The sequence below is a fragment of the Mchenga conophoros genome, linkage group LG1 (genome assembly GCF_057382185.1).
Source record: "Mchenga conophoros isolate Kocher_MC1m ecotype Shallow Benthic linkage group LG1, M_conophoros_male_GT1.1, whole genome shotgun sequence".
Lineage (NCBI taxonomy): Eukaryota > Metazoa > Chordata > Actinopteri > Cichliformes > Cichlidae > Mchenga > Mchenga conophoros.
In genome coordinates, this window is record NC_140526.1 from 12,692,652 (window position 1) to 12,708,516 (window position 15,865).

The following is a 15,865-nucleotide window of genomic DNA, read 5'->3' on the forward strand; positions in this document are numbered from 1 at the left end:
TGTTACTGCACACAAAACAATCAACACATACTATAAGAAAATAGCTGAAATAAGGTAAAATTGGAGGAAATAATGATATATTTTAGTTTAAAATGTTGTATTTTTCAGGAATTCATTAATGCCTTTTATTCAGTTGTAGTTTATTGTATGTCAGCCTCTCCCAGTTCCACCAAACACCAAATACTCCATCAAGGAAAATAGTTTCCAGCTAATGCGCCTTTTTTTTGTTCCTGGTTTTAGAAATGCCTCAACAGGACATAGCTGTTGAATTTCTGAACTGTAGAAACAATAGCAAACAATAGCAAGTTGGAGTGGTTCAGTGACAATAGGAAACACCACATCAATCTGGTGCGTCATTGTGATGCATGTTTAATTAAAGAAAAACTTGTTACACAGCAGAGAGGCGAAGCTTTAGATTTAATCCTTTCACACAGTGGAAAACAAAGACTCCATTTAAACAAATGACAACAGTGAGACTTTACTTTGATAATGCTTCATTTCAGGGTTGAAGGTGTATGATACAATAAGATTTTTAAAAAGTCATAAAATATTTGAATATATATTTGTTTGTTGTATCATATATAAACAAATATATCATATAACACAGCTTGTGTATATTTAGACTAATATCATTTATCAGATATGACAATCAGTTGAGAAAGTTTTTCCTTTCATTACAGTGACTGATAATATTATCCTGCGGATGACATCAGCCCGGGTGTGAAAATCGCTTCAATCGAGCAAATCAGAGATTCAACAGTGATTTCTTTGTTTTTATTTCATTTTTGAAAAAAAGAGCTGCAAACATGAACAAAAAAGCTAACGTGTTTGAAACATATATTAAATATGTGTCACTAATTCAAAATCTGTCTAAACCTTTAAAAAGATCAGATGACAGTGCACTCACCACACAGGTCTATCAAAATAACAGTCCCATGTGATTTTTTTTATGTGTGGCAAAGCATAAAACATATACACCACATATTAAAATAAAAAATACCTCCTAGAAAAAAAAGTTCACAAAGTATCTGATGTTGTCTTAGCTTCTTTAAAAATGTTACAATGCAAGGCTCACTAAATAAAAGAAAGATAAAAAAGAAAAACTATTAGACTCTTGTAACTTCTTTTGCTTATCAGCTAATGTTACAGTGTTTCTCAAACAGTGGGGCAGGGCACTAGAGTGGCCAGTTGAGAGGGGGAGGGGATAAACAGACAGTTTGTGGTAGCACTTAATAATAATGTTGCACTATTAAGCATTATTAAGGTATTAGCAAGTGCTTAATTCATCATTTATGAAGCATTACTTAGTATGCCATTTATAAATACACATATTATTATGACTGTGATTATTGTTAGCAGTGATGTATGTGGTAGCAGTGTTAGCTATACAAGGGTAACAGTAACAGAAGGATAAACATTTGTGTATATAAATGACATACCAAGGCAGATAATGCTATATAAATGATGAATTTGCTATATTAATGCTTAATAGTGTGACATTATTATAAAGTGTTGCTGAAGTTGCTAATGCTACAAATGCTAATCTGAAGCTTATTTTAAGTCAAATTCAGCGTAGATATTTCTTATTCTTAATGAACGTTAAACTTTTGTGGGATTTGTGGCACAGTAGAAAGAGGCTTGAGACCCACTGGATTAAAAGATGGATGTCACTCTCATGTCTGCACCATCAATATGAAGCTGCAGCCAGCCGCTAGTTAGTTTATCAGCGTAACATAGAGAGGACAGGAAATCACAAAAACATACCATAATCAACATCTTATATTTCATTTGTGTCGAAAGAGTCCATTTGTAACCCATCATTCAGGTTTGTTTGTTTTTTTTCACACAATACACTGTGAGGCACAAAAGTGATGATCAGATCTTTGTGCACGTTTCAAAGATGTGATAAAATGTGTTTGGTTTTTTCAGCTACACTTCAAAACTATTTAAAACTCCCTGCACTTCCTGTTTGCTTGACACATTTACTACATAGCGCTTCAGGAATATATGCAGAGCACCACAGACGACAGGAAGTGTGCAGAGACCACAGCAGCAGATCTGAATTAAAACAGTCTGCGAGTATTCGACAGTGTTCAAAAAACCATTTTGTCACAGCTGACGTGCAGCTCGTAGTTAAAACATGATACTCGTTTATTCCATAAACCGACGGTTTCTATTAAACAAGCATAATAATCAAGGGGCTAACAAGGACTGCTGTTCACCTGTGTGAGCTATCCTAAGGCAGATACATGAGAGTGACATCAGTCTCCTCATTCACAATTATTCTATTCAAGGCACAGAAACAATGTTTTTTGTTATCTAAAAAGGGAAAATCCAAATGATGAATGTAAACTAAACTTAGATATGTTTCATAATAACCTGCGCTACACAGACCTGATGAGAGCACATCTTCAGGCCAGGGTCAACTGAAAAGCTTCTCCAGTGGCATCGTGCACACACCACATGCAGTTTTTAGTGTGTGCATTCATAAACAGGAGTGCAGCTCAGCAGTCAGGTCCTCTGATGGGCTCCCATCAGCATCTCATCTGCGTGTGCATTCACAGCAAACAAGTTGTCTGATCTGTGACACTTTTAATTAAGAAAATGTGTTAATGTCCCTTTCTTTGATGCTTATGTTAATTTGTTTGGATAGAGAATAGGGAAACACACAAACAAATAAGAACATCGGTCAAATACAGTCAGTGCAAATACAGCTGGCATTTCATCCTCCATCCATCCTCCTATTGGGTAGAGCATCTCTGTTTCCAGTTCTTTTTCGTTCCTTTCGTTTTTGGGACCATCGCTCTCACCTTCTCTGTCAGCTGGTTGAACACAAAGATATTTAACATTGATGTGTGGTGAGCTGTCAACGTGCCCCATCAAGTTAGTAATTCAACACATCCTGTTCTAGAAAGCAGGTTTAGTGAGAACTCTGAGTTTGTTAACCCTGATTATGAGAAAAAACCTCTTGGTTTTCAGTTCCAGAAATAACCCATGGGTCAGTTACCACAGTAACAGAGTCTGTGATGCTCGTCTGCTCACTTCAACAAAGCCTGAGTTTCTCTCTAAGCCCTCCCTTCCTGCAGATGACTGACACAGCTTCACTTCCTCAATCATACAGTCGACATCAAAGTTCACACAGCTGGGGGTTCATTTGTGACCCCAGTCGAGTATCTACAAATGCAGCGCTACAGTTGATTTGTCAGCCTACTTTGCCTGCAACATTTTACAGAAGTTGTAAAAAAAAGAAAAAGAAAAAAGTTTATTTAGTTTAAATTTTGTTTCATTGTGAGCAAGTTTTTTAACTAAAGAGTCGGGACGGTTGTGTGTTATTGCAGCTAAAACATAATATACGAGTTGGTTAAATAAAATAAAAACAAAAAAACAATATCATAGAAGAAAACACACTGAAGAGGGAGTTCAGTTAACTGACATCTGATGACCTCCCTGTACCCATGATGACGAGCTCTGACATCTCCGGAAATCTTAATGAAAGTGTGGTTTGATAATCATTCAAATAGTTCCAAGTTTTTTCAAGGGCAGCTGCAAAGGCATACACCCTACTTACTAACTTTTAATGCAACTCTATAAGCAGAAATATGACAGAAACTCCTCAGTTCAGGACAAAAACTTGAAGGGTTACGCCCTGTAGGCTTTTAAGGGGTGAAGAGTTCAACAGAAACTACAAAAGGGTGAAGAATTCAAAAAGTCGAAACATAAATATGATAAAATAAAAAGCTATTAGTTTGTTGTTAATCAAATTATTATAAAGTATTATAAGTTTGCAGGCAGCAACAAAGGGCCTCTATTACTGCAATACATAACTCAGAACAATTTTAAAATCTACATTTTTAAAATAAGAAAAAACTACGAGGATTACAGAGATGAATGTACATTTGTGTGGGTTTTAAAATCTCTTTTAATAGAAATAAGTCAAAACCATTTCAGAATCTCTCTCATATAGAAACAAAGTAACAAGTGTGATAAATGTGAACAGAACGAGGGATAAAATTAATATTGAGCAGAATGATAGTCGCTAAAAATATTTATATTTAAAGTGCATTGAGTGCGCAAGTAGAGTAGGACAGTGCTATTTACTGTTGACCAAATTAGCTTCTTCCGTTGAGGCTTAACACCTCCACAAACTGTAAACCCAGTTATCCAGTTATGTATTTGCTATTTGTTACATTTCTTTTTTTTAACCAGTCTGTTATCAGCATGAGAACAGAGCAATCATTGTGGACTTGTTTTCATCTTAGAATATAATTGACATCTTTCTGTGGACTGTGAGGCAGCTGTCAAGTGTTATTAGGTTACTCTGCACTCAAACATTTCTAGAGATGGACCGATCCGATATTACGTATCGGTATCGGTCCGATACTGACCTAAATTACTGGATCGGATATCGGAGAAAAATAAAAAATGTAATCCGATCCATTAAATATCACGAAAGCACCTCACAAAACTTGCAACACGCCGTAACTCACCTCAGAACGTTAGCACGTCGGAGCAGTATGCATCAGGTGATAGAGCAGCTGTGGCATGCGGGACCTGTTGGTGGTCTGGATAGCATTTGGAGCTTCGCTAGCAACCCGACATTTCATCTCCGACAAAGTTATCCCCGAGAGAAGTAAAGCAAGTGTGTAAGTCCATCTCTGAATATTTGTAAAGCATTCCTGCGTTAAGCTTAACAAACGATATATGGAGCGACTGCCTCTTCTTGCTGCTACTTCAATCATGAAACTGCTTAACGATCAGCTGATCGGCTTTTCTGTCTCGAGTCCGTGTCTCTTGTTTGCTTTTGGCCCACTTTGCACCAGAAAGAGGAAACCAGCGGCTGAACAACAGCAGCACATTTAAGCTTGATCAGCTGTTGTTAGAATGTATTTAATATTACTTTCTACTCCAGGATCTTTTTCTATGTAGCTGACGCTGGTAACTGTGCAGGGGCGGATCTAGCAAAGTTTAGCCAGGGGGGCCGATAGGGCATTAACAGGGAAAAGGGGGCACAAAGACATACTTTTCTTTCTTATTCTCATTTAAAATGTCGAGCTTTTAATAAATAATTATCTTACACCCAAAGTTTTAATTTGATGTAAAATGAATAGAAGTCAATTACTGTATATAGTGACTATTAAGTCTAATATATATATACCCTAGTAAGCTATAGTACTTTTTCCTTTGGGAAGGTACCATCTGTGCAGTCTGCAATTTTGTTGAAGAAAGATGTTGAATCTATTTGATATTTCTTGAAAAATAATTGATTTCTGTGCATTTTTTTTTTCACACTGCATCAAATTAAGGTTGATTACGTTGATTAAGCATCATGAGGTGGAGCGTGAGGGGTGGTTCCCTATTTTTTATTTATTTATTTTTGTTGTTGCTGGGAGTTGGAACCCTATTAGTTAGGTTGCTTAATATTTATGCTAAGTACTCTTTAAAATACCAGAATAGGGAGGATGGTGTAGGTTGAAGTTTATTAGATTGATCAGTATTGCTGAACTATGAAATATTTTTTTTTTTGCATACAGGTATAACAGAATAGCTTTAGTGTAGTTGTTGTTTTAAACTTGAGTATGAACTTATACAAAATGCAGCAAGATATTTAAAAAACAGTTTTGTTGATTAAAAAACACTATATCGGATTCATATCGGTATCGGCAGATATCCAAATTTATGATATCGGTATCGGTATCGGACATAAAAAAGTGGTATCGTGCCATCTCTAAACATTTCATCGCTTTAGCAATCACTTAATCTTTGTTAGGGGTTAGGTTAATGTCTCTGCTTAATGTAGACTTTTTCCCTTAATCAGAACAAACATAGACATGTAGAACAAAGCTCTGCTGCCTAAGTGAAAACACATCTTCTAGTTTCTGAAAATGTGCCTCATAACACGTGGCTAAAGCCTTCTGCACACATACATGGCTGTTTTGGTAAATGGAGCCTTTTCTACAAGTAGCTTTGGTTCACATCTAAACAGTGTTTTAGATTAGTGAGCTTTTAAAAACCTTCAGAAACCATCTTTGTCTTTTTTATGAGGCCAAACGATGCTGTGCTGTTGTTTCTAGACGTCTGATTGGCCAACACTTCTATACAATTAAGATTATATTGCTGCACTAATCAGTTTATAAAGGGATAAAATGTTCCACCGTCTACAACAGTCCCAAGTTTCTCATGTGGCCCCATGAGAAAATGAATTGCCCACCTCTGATCTAAACAACACTTATCATTTATTGCATTTTAATGCGGACAGATATGTTTTTCAAAAAGAAAGCGCAAAATCAAAATTTTAAAAATAACTCGTGTGCAAGTTGCCTAAGACAAACACTAACCCAATTAATAACTAATGGTTTTGAAGCAATTCTGATCTGCTGTGTCCTCATCTCAGGGTTATTCAATCCAGATTTCAGTGCCAAACTCAGAGTTTGTTTGATAAACCTGCTTTCGTAAACAGAGCCCAGGTACTTCCTTGTTAGAATGACATGCCAAAAGTTGGCTTGAAAACACGTGCCACTAAAAAAAAAAAGGAAGCTAATTTATGTTCATGAAAATCATGTTCAGTTTGAAAAGAAAACTGTACTTAGCTGGCTTTGTTTTTGAACAGCACAGTGTTCAAATTAACATAAATTCAGTTGAAAAAAGGGACACTACAGTCTGAATAAGATGTAGATCTACATTTCACTAACCTCTTCATTATCAGGAAACTCTCCCGTCTCCAGCTTGGAGTAGATTAGCTCACCGTTCACTGACACCTCAAAACTGTCTGCGATGGGGTGAGAAATTCACAAAAATGAAACTGTGTTCATATCATTTCACACATATACTGTCAGCATGACTGCTGGCTAAACTGTTTGTTTTTGTGTGGGGGGAGGATGCCACGTTGAAATACTGATTTATTCCATCTACCACCAAAATACAGATCTGTGACATGTTTCATGGGTAGGTAGAAATAAGTAAATAATAATAAAAGAAAACTGTATATGTACACTTTTCCCCCCGCACGAAACTTAAAAAGCGACAGTGAAATATGTCTGTAATTGAAATGGCATGAGTGGATTTCCACAGACAATGTATGACATAAAGACCAGAGCAGCTTACTGTCTTCTCCTGTGAGTCCTGTTAGTTTCACACCAGGAACCTGCCGGAGGAGACCAGCTAGATCCCGGTAGCGAAAAGCATAACTTCATCCTTTACTGTGCCACAAACCAACAACAAGGGAACATCAACATCAACATTTACCACACCTTTAAGCTCTAGTTTGAAATACAGAAAAAAATAAGCAACATAAATGATAAATGAAATGATGCATTTAAAAACAAAAAATCATCTCAAAGTAAAGCTACATCTTAAAAGCATAATGAATAAGTAGAAAGAAAAGCAAGCGTGCTGATACCGTGTGCACAGAATACATTAGACTTACCAGTATTCAACAGTGACTGTGGCCATGGTTTGCAGCTGCTGAGATGTAAACTCAGTGCTCAGCTTCAAGAAGTGAAACGCCTAGTCACGATCACAGTCGACTATATTAGAAGCAAACCACACCCAGTGGGAGGGTGGATGAGACTTTTTTCTTTCTTTCTTTCATACAGTTTTCAAGTGACTCTCTGTCCTGTAATGACTGCAGCCACACCTGATGTCCGACTTGTGGGGATAAAGGTTCAGCTAAGAATGTAAAAAATGCAAATCTTCCAGTTATCTGCAGTCAAAGTTCTCCTTTCAAGTATCAAATTATGGCACAGGTGAGTGTGACCAGAGGCAGCTACACAGAGGTTTCTCTGTGCGCGGACTTGATAACAAGCAGCCGCTTCTCACCTCAGGAATCTGTGAAAACAGCACAGCTACTGTTTCCTTTTGCAGAATGACAATCAAGTATTTCTATGCCTTTCATCTGCAGGCAGGGCTGCTGGTAGCTTGAGCGCACCGGCAATATTTCAAGAGTAATTTAACCCGTGTTGGTTAGATGTGCATGCTTGGAATATAACTAAATGTCAGGTGGCAGACTTTATCATGGGAACTAATCATTTTCACTTTATCTAGAAAAGGTTACAAAACTGAATTTGGCTTGTTGTATTTCTTAGAGTAGAAATATACTTATGTCAGTAGCTCCAAACACTTACACATTCCCAGTTATTAGTTCAGGACAACTATTTCAATATTCCACTCCTTTTAGTTATGTTTTATAGACACTTTCAGCGGTTTGTCCATTTTTTGGCAACAAACTCCTTTATTCACACTATCAGTTAAAATTTCAACAGGTGGGAACCGCACTCCTGTCAGCTCAGAACAAGAAGCGGTGCATTCACATCAAAACTGGACAACACAAGATTGAGAAAACAATATTACTTGGCCCCGTGAGTCTCCATTTCTGCTGCAACATTTAGCGGGTAGATTGTGGTTTACACTACATGAAAGAATACACCCACCTTGTATCACTAGTTCAGGCTGTTGCTGGCATAATGACGCGGGGAGATGTTGTACTTGACACACTTTAAACCTCTTAGCACCAACAGAGCATCACTTAAACACCACAGCCTACCAGAGTATTGTTGATGCCATGTCCATCATAACCACAGTGTATCCATCTTCTGATGGCTGCAGAATAACACACGGCACCACAAATCGTCTCAAACTGGTTCCATGAGCATGACGATGAGTTTAGTTTACTCAAATAGTCTCCAGCCGTAACATCTAAGTCTAATAACTTTAGCATCTTTGGGTTTATGTTTTCAGCACCTTATTGACTGTCTCATAAAGAATTAAGGCAGTTCTGAAAGCGAGCCCAACCCTGTACTAGCAAAATGTACCCAATAAATTGGCCATTAATTACATAATAATTTAATCAGCTTCCACTTCAAGAATTTTAGCTGCTGGCTATAATATTGGCTAATAATTATCCAACGTTTTACTAATTAGCTACATTAACTCTGAAGTCAATACCGTGAGTTAATAATTTATAGCTTATTGCTAATTTTAGACAGCTGTAATAACCGTTAATGTACAATGTTTGCTAACGATTCAGTGTCTCCGATACTATTATATACGAGTTTGAACAGTTTCCATAAGCTAACCTAGCAGTGGCTAATAATTTCCAGCTTTTAATTAACATTTTACTACTCAGCCTTAGCTAACCACTACAGTTGGCTAACCTAAATCTTGTTAATAATTTTCAACTGTTAAGTTATAATTTTAACTAGCGGTTTCACTTTTATTTTTTCGTATTATTGATGACGATCAATTAATATAATTTGTAAATTAAATTTTGCTTTCTGGTTAAGCTGTTACCTTTCTTTTTAGGTTTGATCATAAAATGTTAAGGTTCGTTAAGGTCATTTCTCCATGCACCTGACTGGCCGTCACTAACGGCGATGCATTTAAAGTGCGTTTTAACAAACCATCTGTCTAAACCCTGAATATATTTAGATTTGTTTTTTCAGAATAAGCACAAAATCCCCATGTTCATAATTATTTTGGTTGAAAAATAATAATATCATAACTTAGAATTAAAAAAAAAAAAGAGCAAAATATTGATGTGTACTTACTGTAAGAGCTGCAGGCAGAAACATAAGAGTTAGAATCTGAATAGAGACCACAAATGTTAACACAATGATTATTTTAAGACTTGGGCGATGTTGCTAAAACTTTAACATTTTATTTGTTTAAAATGATATCCAGTACAAAATGTATACAGTAATACCCTTATGTTTGTCACTTCCCCTGAATAAAATATTTTTATCTGTTTAGCTCATGCCAGGTAACAGTATCTATAAGATACACTAGACTGTAATTTGCTCATACAATAGTTGATGACAAAGATATAGCAATAGTACCTTTGTAACAATAAAAACTATTATCGATATTTTGCTGGACACACTTTCAATACAATAAAATTACATACATTGTTCTGTAAAAGTTGCATTGCAATCTGCCCATACTTTACATGATCTTTAATCGTGTATATGTTTTCAATAACTAAGAGACAAAACGTTTGATACAAGTCTGTAAAAATGATCTGGTGGCAATCCGCCGTGTAGCAGTGACTCGGTTTCAGCAAGCGATCTCTTCTGAAGCTGCTGTAACAGATATACAATGCACTTAGATTTGTTCTTTTTTTTTCTTCTTTTTTTGGTAAAACAAGGCAACTTTTCAGACTTCTTAATAAATAAATCCTTTGCAATGACACTGTACCTGTTGATATATCCAGTTTACATATATATATATATATATATATATTCATAAAATTGTACAAAATATTTTAAAACCTTCTCCACACCCTTCCCATGTATATACTAAAAAAAAACAAAAACAAAGAGTAAGATGGTTGATTTATGTTCACACAGCATTTTGGTGGGTGGGACAGAAAAACATGACACAGTCTGCATGCACCAGTTTTGATTGAAACATAGCTATTCCAGTTCATTGCACCTTCCTGCTCCTTGGCTATGACTATAATGAATCAGGTTAGTGTCTCCTCGCACGCATCACAGCATCAGCCTCATTGATTGGCGGGACTCTTTAACGCCACCCCCGGCGCTCGGAGGTTCTTCTTGTGGGAATGTCACCTTATCTGGTGTGTAGTCGTTCCTCTTCAGATCTGATGAACATGAAAAATGGGAACAAAGTTAAAGTGTGGTCAATAAATCAGAATTCACGCAGGCAAAAAGCTTCACAGATAAGTGGCAACCTAATAACGAAACATGTATGCAATAATGTAGAATAATTTTTTTTTAAAGTAGAAATTTAATTGGCTTATAAGCAGAATAAGAGTACATTAAATACATAACAATTAAAAATCTACGGATGCGTAAATGAAAATAAAGTCTAAATAAAATGAGAATGTAAATAAATATTAATAATATTAATATTATCATCATCAGGTGTGAGGGTTTTTAAAAAAAACAAAAACAACCATGAGTCAGTGGCCAGTAAGCAACCCTGTTTGTCACCAATTTTATTCTGTTGACGTTATAACGCGACCAATGAAAGGATGTGTACGCACAAATTGACGTGTGTGGTTTCACAGTAGTATCTTCCGTGGGTGGAGAGGTGATGTAAGGGTTGAAGGTTTGCATGTGCATTTGATTATGACTGGAACTTGTATGCCTGATATGCGTTTGCTTTTTGTTTATAACCCATTTAGTGTTACATATTCCAGCCCAGAGACTAGGAATGGAAATATGCAAGAAGCTAAATGTGGAACAAAGCATCTTTTTCTAATGTGAGAACAGCTGTTTTGTGAAATACTGCAAGGTTTAGATACAACTTCTGTGGTAGCTCCTGTGATATTACTGATGACTGTGTGGCAGCAGGGGGTCGGTGTACACCCATTACAATAGCACTCATTCACCTTCCATGATCCACAATGTCTGGCCAGCAGAAAAAAAAAATACTTTATGTCAATAAAATCATGTATCAGCTGGGCTTTGGATTTTTTCTTAGGATTTCCCACCTCAGAAGCAGATCAAGTTAAATTGGACTACAATCCCCTGGACTCCACCTGTAATGGCTGCAGGCCCCACTGTTTGCGAACCACTCATTTCGTGTAAGATTAAAGTGAAAATTAATCTAACTAAAGCAACAATTAAATCTCTCTCACCAGGAAGTTTGAGTTTCCGACAGCAGGAGTTGCAGTGGTGTTTTGTACGGAAGTTTCGAATAGCATCGTCTCCCAGGTTTGCGGGTCCAAATATCATATCGTAAGATCTGCAGCAGGCACGGAGACATCATTTAGGACAAACTGACAGTAATGTTAAAACTGAATTAAATATGAAGACAAATTAGAGCTATTTTGTAATATACTGTACTATTTAACTTTAACTTGCTAGTTGCTCTTCTTACATTTCCTCTGAGAAAAATAAAGTATTCTAATTCTGAAATAACATCACAGATTAAAAGGGCGACTGATTTATGTGAGAAATGGAGCACTCACCCCTTCTCACCGCTCTTTATAACTGAAGGATCCGTCAAAATCTCCCCGACACCTACAGGAGGCACAAGATTTGTTTCACAGCTGACAGAGTAAAGAAGATGAGAACACCTCAGCTAACTGCTCACGTTTGTCAACTACAAATACAGATGTCATCATTTCTAAACGAGCCCTTTGTCTTGAACTCCATAACTGATTATTGATGGATCCATGTACTGAAAGTGATGGATCCTATTGTTAAATAAATGAACTTGACAGTTTTTGAGGCATTGAAAGATGAGTTGTAGTTGTATTAGGTGGGACCCATCACATGTCCTGAGGGTGTGTGAAGACATTTTACCCTGCAAGTCGAGCACCAGTAGCTCTCCCCGGGTGTACTCGTAGGTCCAGTGGCTGAAGGCCAGCATGGTTTCCTCCAGGAGATTGGTGGGGACGATCTCATCACCATTGTTGTTGTTGAACTTCCTGAACTCGCCGGTAATGCACTCCTCTATAGCGAACCACTGTCCAGCAGAGTGGCAATACAGCAAAAAGACCTCCAGGAACCTGAAAGCATATAGCAGAACAGGCTTCATTCAAAAGCAGTTTGAAGTTGTTGGAAAGGACGCAACAAAATATATCATGCATTAAGTTTTCATTATGGAGACTTGGTATTAGTTGAAAAATGAACTGCATCTAAAGTTAAACAAACCCCCCCCCCCCCCCCCCAAACATTTCAAATGACAGAAAGTCTTTGGTGCTCCAGGAAACATTAGTTTGCCTTCTTAAAATGCAAATATTAACAGCAGAAATGTGGCAGCTGCTTTGCATTTTAATTTGGAAAGCAGCCAAGCCAGGTGAACTGCAATAACACAAGAAATATCAAGCTCACTAAATGGTTGGATCTCAAAAAAATGATATGAAAATACCACCAAATAACTGAATGATGTGACGCTGGTGACTGAACCCATAAAATAAAGCAATATCTATGTTAAAAACATTTTAACAAAGACTTTTAGCCCTCACGGAGCACATCACATGAGAACAACAGCAGCACTGTACAAGAAAGAAAAAGCAAACAGATCAAAAGACGCACACAAACTCTACTCACTGCCAGTGCAAACGAAACTCTTCCTGTTTTGTGAAAGCACTGCACTGGATTAATATAAGCTGACTTTTATTTTGAAGTGGACTCAGGAAATACTGGTCTGGTTGTTGTTGCTATGACTCATCAGTGGTCATTTTTAGACATTGGTTTGAATTATTGTGACTGCTGCGATGACCAGAATGATATCAGATTACACACATTGTGATGGAAAAAGAGGCTGACTGTGGCTTTAATGCTTTAATAAAAAAACCAAGAGTTTGTCCAGCTGACCAGAACTGTTAAAGCTGTAACAAACTTTTAAAAAAAGGAAGTGAAATCTTTGAGTTTTATGCTTTAAGTCCTGGAAATTGAGGCCTGCAAAACTGATACAGATGAATAGTAAGGGTTCATTTGCTTAACAAATAAAGGAATGTAGACTGGCCTGTAGTTCAGACTATGACAGTAAATAAGAACAGAGGATGAATACAATGGCTTTATCTAGCCACCATCTTCCAACAGACTATTTTTATTATGTAGATGTACAGGGGTGTTTTTCAGTGGTTGTAAAAGTGTAAATAAAAATTGTCACCATGACGCATGATCAACAAGGCTCATGAACAACTTAAAGTTCATGTCGCAGATGGAAAACTTGAACAAGCTTGTAGTCAAGGTCTCAAAAATATTTGTATGGAAATATAATTAGATTTTTAAAGAACTGATACTAGTACCCAGTGATAACACAGTGACAGACATGCTCATCAAAGTGGATGTAGGATGTTGTACACCCAAGTGAATGACTGACAGAAATAAGAGGAATGGTAGGATATGAAAAATAAAGCCTGAAAGTGGTTCTGTACTTTATGGTTGAATGGGATTTCTGTGTCAGGCACACTCACCTCGGTGAATAGGGGATTGTCTTCGGCCTGATTTGGTTGAAAGCAAATGTCAGTTTCTGAGCAGCTCGTTGTTGTTGAATTTCCTGCAGTGACACAAAGCAGCACTGGATGAAAAGCTTCAAATAACCTTCATAACGCAACGTTACACAAAGCAGTGCATGTGAGGGTTGCCAACAGTGATAAACGAATAAAAATGTTAAAATATTGCCATAAATGACATTATTTTGCTACCCCCAATATGCCAGAGTAATCCACAGGTCAAAATATTTACCCTGAGACAAAGATGGAGCACAGTGTCCTCCTTGTAGATACTCTGCCATGTTTGGACCACCTCAGGAAGGAAGGATTTGACTATATACAGGTGTCCTGGTTTCAGGATGTCGTACTCTGACCAGGTACAGAGCACCTTGAGGGCCCGTCTGAGTCCTCCGCCCATCTCCTCCTTGCTGAGAAACTCTATTTTTGCACAGAGGCCCCGCTGAGCCCAGGAAGACATGCTGTTGTTGATCGTGTTCGGGGAGCTCTCCTCCAGACGGTAAACGGTCACCGGCTCCCCTGAAGGAACACAGAGCAGCGGGTGATGATTACACCTCACACTGTCACGACCTTAAAATAAACAGTAGCTTTAAAACTCATTCATGCAGGCGTATTGGTCTAATAGTGACAGGCGCTTATTTTCGACAGATTTGATTCAATGCGTCTTTAACTACAGTAGCTGCGGGTCGAGCAGCTAGTTAGGCTCTATGCTCATTTTTCCAAATTTTCTAATTGTTTGAGTTTTCACCATAATATTTGTGGATTTTTACTTGAGTCAAATCTTTTTGTAAATGGCATAATTTCCATTAATGCAAAGAAAAAAAAGAAGAAAAAAAAAAAGTACCACTTTAACCGGTAAGGAATTACAGCCATTTTAATATAAAGGCCCAATTTTCAGATGCTAAAAGATCATTGGACAAACTAACATATTCTGACTGTACATGTGTAAAATGTACAGGCCACTGTTCCCACTTTGTTTGACAGTAATACTCTTGCTCCATGTCAATGCACTCTTTTTGGGGGGGGGGGGGGCCCAATCTGGTGCATGAGTTGCAAAAGTTTTGTCAATCTCTGCTACCACTTTAATAGATTTTCACCTGGATAAATAAGGGATGCATATTTGCTACACATTTCTCTTCCCTGTTCTGTATTTGAATACTTTAAGTCACTTTTCGATTGATTATTCTTGGGACATTTATATCAAAGAAGGCAAACAAACAATGTCTTCGGGCTGGACTTTAACTGAAGTCAGTGCAGTTACAAGATGCATCCTCGTCAGGGACTTATCAAACTTATTCTACTGAATGAGTCGGGGTTTTTTCCAACTCGTGCATTGGAAAATTGGCACAGAGCTCCTCTGGGTGTGTCAGTGAGAGCCTGAAAACCCTTTGTTCCACTCTTCCTCTTCCTCTTCCTCATTAGGAGCAGACAAGGGCTCAGGAAACAACACCCAGTAAATCCAGGTGTAACAAGAACTGCAGGTTCTTGAATGCTCTTAGGCCACTTAGAGTTTACATCCACTTCTCTAAGAACCAGTATTTACATTTAGTTTGTACCAGTATCTCCATACAAAGCCAACATGCAGAACAACAAAACAGAGGTAAAAATTCAACTGTAGTGACGGATTGATTAAAAAAAAAAAAAAGAAGGAATCATTAGTTTAGCAATTTGATCACATAAATTTAACAGATATTGATCAACCAACAAGCCTCTGAATAGGACATGGAAATAAATTCATACAGTCTGGTAATGTGAGCCTTGAGGCTCGATGTTTTGTGAAACCTAGTAGTAGTTTTTTATGTGATTATTTTCTTTCACTGGCTGATTTGGGAGAATAATAAAAAAAACAACAAGAAAACAAAAATAAAACATGTTTGGCATTAGATTAGAGATTAGAATAGGACTAGAGTAATGGTTAAAGGTTAAAAGACCATACAGACT

General features: G+C 37.2%; 1 protein-coding gene and 1 long non-coding RNA gene across 6 annotated transcripts in view; both read right to left on the reverse strand.

The window, feature by feature from the left end:
- Positions 1 to 356: 356 nt before the first annotated feature.
- Positions 357 to 8,563, reverse strand: LOC146582971 (uncharacterized). The gene is made up of 4 exons (XR_014890712.1): positions 7,424 to 8,563; positions 7,102 to 7,196; positions 6,690 to 6,766; positions 357 to 2,822 (listed from the first exon to the last, which is right to left on the reverse strand). It is a non-coding gene; the product is annotated as an uncharacterized LOC146582971 (long non-coding RNA).
- A 1,069-nt stretch (positions 8,564 to 9,632) lies between these two features.
- Positions 9,633 to 15,865, reverse strand: part of trpm7 (transient receptor potential cation channel, subfamily M, member 7) — a 105,591-nt gene continuing 99,358 nt past the window's right edge. For all 5 annotated transcript variants that reach the window (XM_085263456.1, XM_085263386.1, XM_085263539.1 and 2 more), the window contains 6 exons: positions 14,160 to 14,443; positions 13,889 to 13,971; positions 12,267 to 12,472; positions 11,930 to 11,981; positions 11,597 to 11,703; positions 9,633 to 10,594 (listed from right to left, as the gene is read on the reverse strand). In XM_085263456.1, the coding sequence (XP_085119582.1) occupies positions 10,482 to 10,594; positions 11,597 to 11,703; positions 11,930 to 11,981; positions 12,267 to 12,472; positions 13,889 to 13,971; positions 14,160 to 14,443 (845 nt within the window). In that variant the 3' untranslated portion in view covers positions 9,633 to 10,481. The remainder of the gene's footprint in view (positions 10,595 to 11,596; positions 11,704 to 11,929; positions 11,982 to 12,266; positions 12,473 to 13,888; positions 13,972 to 14,159; positions 14,444 to 15,865) is intronic.